At 32.2% G+C, this 6,597-nt stretch overlaps 1 protein-coding gene across 1 annotated transcript in view; it reads right to left on the bottom strand.

The window, feature by feature from the left end:
- Positions 1-1,379: 1,379 nt before the first annotated feature.
- Positions 1,380-6,597, bottom strand: part of LOC133195199 (uncharacterized) — a 29,170-nt gene continuing 23,952 nt past the window's right edge. Inside the window, 4 exon segments of the mRNA XM_061331056.1 lie at positions 1,380-2,965; positions 3,139-3,399; positions 6,146-6,195; positions 6,304-6,403. Coding sequence (XP_061187040.1) covers positions 2,877-2,965; positions 3,139-3,399; positions 6,146-6,195; positions 6,304-6,403 — 500 coding nt within the window. The 3' untranslated portion in view covers positions 1,380-2,876.

Genomic DNA, 6,597 nt, shown 5'->3' with positions numbered 1-6,597 from the left:
TACTTATGTAGCAATATACCCTTATCCCCTGCATATGGAGTTTATGTCTCTCAGTTAACTCGATACGCAAGAGCATGCTCCACTTATGAACAATTCCTAAAACGAGGTAAACTATTGACAAACAAGTTGATGAAACAAGGATATCAACAGTCTCGTTTGAAGTCATCATTTCGCAAGTTTTACGGTCGATATAATGACCTTGTCAGCACATACAACCTATCATTAAGTCAAATGTGACTTTTCATACTAATTGTTAGGCCATTACTTATACACTGAATTGTCTACGGTTTTTTCCTGTTTTTTCCCGATTATGACAAGGAGCACACGGTGGGTGTGACCGGTTGGCAGGGGATGCTCACTCCTCCATGGTACCTGATCCCACCTCTGAATTTTGAGGTCCGTGTTTGCTCTGCTCCAAATTTGTATCATTTCATTGGACTTTCGAGATTGAATGCTGTACTTTATCTTCATATTTCACTGTACCACAGTATGCCTAAAATATCTCCTTCCAAGCAATTCAAATTTTTTGAGGAGTAAAGATAGAAGCTTATTAGAGCATTTACTGGATCCTGCAATGTATACTTAAAGTATTTGTAAGGACATTTATGAAGTTTAGGAATCCAGTATATTAGGGTAATTCAAAATTCACTTTCGTTGACTGGAATGTTAAGAAGTATTAAAGACTGAAATGTGATTTTGAAGAACTTCATTTGTAGAAAATGAACTGTGAGTATTTGTAAGTCTTTTATCACACCCAGTTTAGAGAAAACGGAAGGATAGATGGTTCGCATTTGGCCTTTAAACTATCCAACACTATTCTTTAATTTATTTCTAAAACATATAATAAATTCTGTCAAAGTATCCAGGTCACCCCTTCATATCTGACCTTCACTTGTTTTAATTGATTCACTGTCTTGTTAAAAGTTTTTCATTCATTTAACCCTTTCTCTAAAATACTGGCATACAAATTTAGCAGTGCCAATACATGAAGGGACATTAATCCTTAACCTCCTTTAATTTAACCAAAAAAGTATTGCATCTTCTCTAAATATTCACTCTTATTAAGAATGTTGAATCTGAATGTGATAAATTATATGTTATTCTGTTTTATATGGCTATATAAGATGTCGTTCATATTACGTGCAAGCCATATCAAAATGATCTTCAAAAGTTTTATGCAACACACTGCACAATATGCTAAGTCAAGATTCAACATGCACAACACAGATTTGGGACTTAAGAATTTTTATGCATACGAACCCTGGGTTAAAACTACAATACTAAACCCTGGGTAAAAACGACAATACTTGAATGACTCAGAAAGTTGACAATCATTTCCTTGGCATAAGAGTGCTGAAAAAATATAATAAAACAGCCAATCAATATTAAATATTTTACTAAAATTGGCACATGTATTTGACATAATTGTCGTTTTTTGAAAAATCACACAATACACTTTTAATTAAAGTATATTTAGACCACAATGGCTCACGAAAGTTGGCGTAATCTTACAAATAAAAAAAAATACATATTTCCTTATTAATTACTGTTCTTTATCTAACTTTCACGTAACACATCCCATCCTGTCTAAATACAATCAATTCATACCTTCGAGAGAATATTTTCAAACCATTTTTATTGTACTCCTGTTGCTTGTAAAAAGAAATCGTAACGTTTCGTGATCCCATTTTGGTTAAGACAGAAATATTTCAATTCAAAAATAATAAGACATAAATTCTTAGTTTTACAATTTATATATTTGGATATTTCTAATTATAAATATTTATAATTAAGCGGTACATTCCGTTTTCACAATTTCTTTTCTTTTTCATTTTTATTTTTGTGGTCATCCGTTTAGAAATTTTGAATTTCTTTTACCAAGGAGTATTTTGTGCCAGGTTTGCATGGTAAAGGTATGAGATGAATAATTATTTTTAACAAAACAACAAAGACGACAAATTTTAATCAGAAATTAAAACTAATGTGAACTTTCTTTGTCACAGCACTTAATCTTAAAAAGAATCCACGAGATTCTTGAGATGCATGAAAATTCAATATACAGAACTTATGACTTTGTCAGGTAAGAGCATGCTACCTGTTTAAGTAAATAGTATAAAGGGCTGTTATTTTTATTTACATGTATTTCTAATATTTTAAAATTTAATCAAAGATTTTAGACCTGTGCAAGGAATTGAGACAAATATGGGAAAGCCAGTGAAAATATGATAATTTTCATGTACTAGTATCTAATCTCTCTGTAAATGTGTATTTAGGGTGTGTAAAGTATTCTTATTTTGTGTAGTATTTATAGTTGATACCAGTTGTTGTCTACATGCTTTGCAATGCATGATCTGTAGATCATGAGATACACAGAATGTACATACATTTTTCAAAGAGGTTAAAAATATTGTTCACCTCAAAATCTTATTTTAAATCTACATGTATTTCATAAAATCTTAAAATTTCAAATTTTCACTCGCTGCCTGAAATAACTCAGACGTTTTCTAACATTGAAATAAGGTGCAATTTCTTTCAAGATAAAACAGTTGAAAATTGTTTTACCCCTAACTCAATAAAGTCCCAAAATGACGTGGAAGTGCTCGTGTGGGGCAGACTATAGGATCTACTAAATAAGAAAAATATGAAATGTTACAACAATATATATGAAAAAAATCTTTTGCTTGTTTTTCTAAAAACATTAAATAATTGCATCAAGTACAAACTTTACAAATTGTAAGCTTGAAATATGCTTGACAAATCGCAGGACGATGAGTGGACGAACATGGATTAGAAACAAAGAAAATGTCACTGATGGGGTAGTTGTTGCTTTCTACTAACACTTCTTCAAATTATGTGGATAACAGGAATTCCGAACATTAAAGTAATGACCAGTCTGAGGAGCCCCACCAGGCCACAGACGACCAGGCACTCCCCGAGTGTCTGACTTTGATCCCACTCATTGTTCCTGTAAATCATAATAATCAATCTTAGAGTAAATCTCCATCTACTGATACAAGCATTGAAAGTATTTTGGTATTCATATACATAACTTAGTATTGATTTTGTATTTTATGTGGTTAATAAAATATTTCTTATAAAATGGTAATTTTTGAAATCCAGTTAAAATGTTTAGCGCACCTGTAACATCTAAGTCTTGCTGGATGAAACCATAGGTTAAAAGCATTGTGTCGTCTGCTACGGCACTGAAATCATCGAATGGCTGCTGTATCCCAGCGACATAATTCGAATCTGACGTAATTTCTGTGACGTCTACTCCCTGACAGCTTATCCACGTGACTCCCTTGTCGTCACTACAGAGATTTGCCATAACATCCTGAGAGACTCCCACCAATATCGTCCTATTCTTTACGCCTACTACTTGTCCAATGCCAATCAACTCTAAATAGATAAATTCTTAATTATATCCACTTAGAAGAATCTTCAATATTTATCCTCTGGTATAGGTGCAGAGGATGCAATAAGGCACCTACTGTGTGCGTGTTTGTGGGTGGGTGAGTGGGTGGGTGGGTGTGGTCATGAAATATCATATGCGTATTTATCCCCAAAATAAAAATTATCCAAATAATAAGAATTGATAGGATTGGGGGCCAAAACGTCCATATTTATTGACTAGGTTAGCAATTTGTGCCATCGATATTGTGAACAATATACATATTTACAATGCAATTAAACTTTGGTCTTGAAATGTTGTTTAAGATGAAAAGGCTAAGGTCAAAGCCAATACCACAGGTCAGTACAATGATTTCGGTTTTTGAATATGTGGCCACAGTGTAAATTTTAAAACGTGACGTTAGATGTTCAATTACTAGTGTACATGTTAAAATAATAAAGGAAGCTACTTAAGTTTGGAAGGAAAATTCAAATGAAGCCCATGAAATAAAGCTGTATTAAATTAGACCTTGTTCGATTACTTCTATTTCAATCAATTAACTTATAATTATCTGTAATCTGCAATTATTAACCGTAATGCTCATATCATCTCTTTATGTAATCAAGTATTTAAAAGATTACCTTCTCAAATCTATTTCGAATTAAAATTTAATATGAAGATAACGAACAATAATCAAGTCCAAAAGTTCACTGAATCAATATAAATTGGGAGCAGAACAAACATGGACCTCTATAAACATCAGAGGTGGGATCAGGTACGACGGAGAAATAAGCACACCTGTGTACCGGTCACACCTGCCGTGTACTCCTTATCGTGATCGGGCAAACGGAAAAATCCGTAGACAATTCAATGTGATAGCAATGTCCTAACAATTTGTATGAAAAACATCAGTCAACATTCCAGTTAGATTGTATTTGCTTACAAGGTCATTGTGTCAACCATATAATTTCCGAAATGTTGACTTTCAATGAGACTGTCGATATCCGTGTATCATCAACTTATTTCTCAATAGCTTGCCTCGTTTTAGATATATTTCGGACGTAGAGCAGGTTTATTGAATCAGCTGGGAGACAGAGAGTCCATTATATGCAGATAATAATGGTAAAGTCTATCCAAATAATAGAAGTTGTCTATGATAGAAAAGTTGAAGTCATCACGTTTATCATAAACTTTTGTTGTTAGTTTGCCATTAATGTCTTTCTCCAGTAAAATATACAAGATCCTCTAAAATACAATTATAGTGTTCCAAGAAATTATTGAGAATTTTTAAGTGAAATGTTTTTTTCTTCAAAATATTATAAAAATAAAGTATTTTTAGTTTGAAGTTCGTGTTTAATCAAATAACAATACATGTACTTGCTACTTTCTTATTTTATATGAAGGTTTCATGAATAACTTTCTATCTTTCTTGAATAAATTTCTTTCTTTCTATACTTTCAGTCGATTGCTGATGTTTAAAATGAGTGCTTTTCAAAAAAGAAAGCCTATTGTAGATGTTTATCATCAAAGAATCACAAAACTAGTGATTAACTTCTGAAATACTGAGTATTTCACTGTCTACTATTGATTCACGTGGGACAAAATATTGAAAAATGGAAAGGAATTCGACATAGGGAAAGAGCTGGTATGGCTGGGAATGATACCTCATTTTTCTACACTTAGTGTTGTTCTTACTGAGCAAATATCCAAGCATTTGATCTATGAATGTTAGTATACTAGGCCTACAAACTCTTTTCCTTATCCGAATTCTTCATCTTTTTTAATATTTTGTACCACGCAATACAAAGTAGACTGTGAAATACTCGGTGTTTCAGAAATATCACTAGATTTAACGATCCCTTACTCATACATAGATTAAATAGGCTTTCTATTTTCTAAAGCTGTAAATATGAACTTCAGCAGACAACAGGAAGTATATAAAATAAATAGGAGGCTATCCATGCAAACTGCATGTATCATTAGGAAGCACAGGGTATTGTCATGAAATAAAACAGTAACATTTGATTGTATTGTATGTTATTCATCAAGTAGTTCAGACAAATGTATCATAAAAATTGTCAATAATTTCTGGGAACACTGTATAATAATGAAGATTACAAAGAAAGACATTGTAGTTATCTGCTCTGTCACCTTGGACAAGTACATATTGATTGTGTATTCTATCTAGTTCTTTTTTTTCATTTCTGAATTATTGAAGACAGAAGGATAGATAGTTTAGATAGTTTTCAAATTAATACCTTGAAATTAGTAGTAGCGCTTATTTATTATATTGACATGTGTTTGGTTGAATAAAATATTGCAATCCTAAATTTAAAAAAAACACACACGGCCCTTTTAAGGCCTATATTGTCACCTAAGTCGAATAATATACATCAACTGAGATTGAAATATAAATGTATTTACAACGGACTGTATTTGAAATCTTGAAAAGAGTCTTGATTTTGAGTGAACTTTCTGTCTATATAATAAGAATCGTATACATTTGATGTTAAACTGAATTTTGCCGAATTGACTGTAAAATTTACACCCAACTCCAGGTCATAATACAAGATAGAAGCACATAGGCATTGTAACTATGAATGATCTTATGTCACATTGTAAGTCTTGAATTTACTGGGTGTAATTAAATATGAAATATTATAGCATGTAAACTAGTCATTATGGTGTAAATTTGTATAACACCCCCACCCTTTAAATGAAAGAATTACAACGTGATATTTGGATTCTTCTCACCTTCCCAAGATGTCCCGTTGTCAATAGACCGGGAGCATGTGTTGTCTCCTCTGGAAAACATAAAGAACATTCCTAGATACATCTTATATAGTCATATATAAATCTAGCGTCAAATATAAACAAATATATGTACAAAATACTTTAAGTTACGAACTTACTCTACTCCATTCTTGATACAAGCAAACATTGTTTCTGCCATTGTGTCTTTGAGCAAAGATCTCTCAGACACCGGGAAACTCGGACTACTCATTGCTGTACCTATAACAATTTTGAATGTATTATTACAGAAATACATAATAGCATTCTGAGTGAAACATAAGACGAAGGAAAATAATATCAAAGGGATATCGAATATTTGTATGAGAAAGGGACATAAAAAAAAGCTGGTTCTTCTAATGAATCGTTCAGTTTAAGACTTGGCAAAACATAACGACATTCTGTTTTATTTATTT

Source organism: Saccostrea echinata, unplaced genomic scaffold, assembly GCF_033153115.1.
Source record: "Saccostrea echinata isolate AGI-Se365-2 ecotype Australia unplaced genomic scaffold, CSIRO_AGI_Sech_v1 ptg000029l, whole genome shotgun sequence".
Taxonomy (NCBI): Eukaryota; Metazoa; Mollusca; class Bivalvia; order Ostreida; family Ostreidae; genus Saccostrea; species Saccostrea echinata.
Note: the sequence above shows the minus strand (reverse complement) of the source record. Positions and strands in the feature narration are given on the sequence as shown.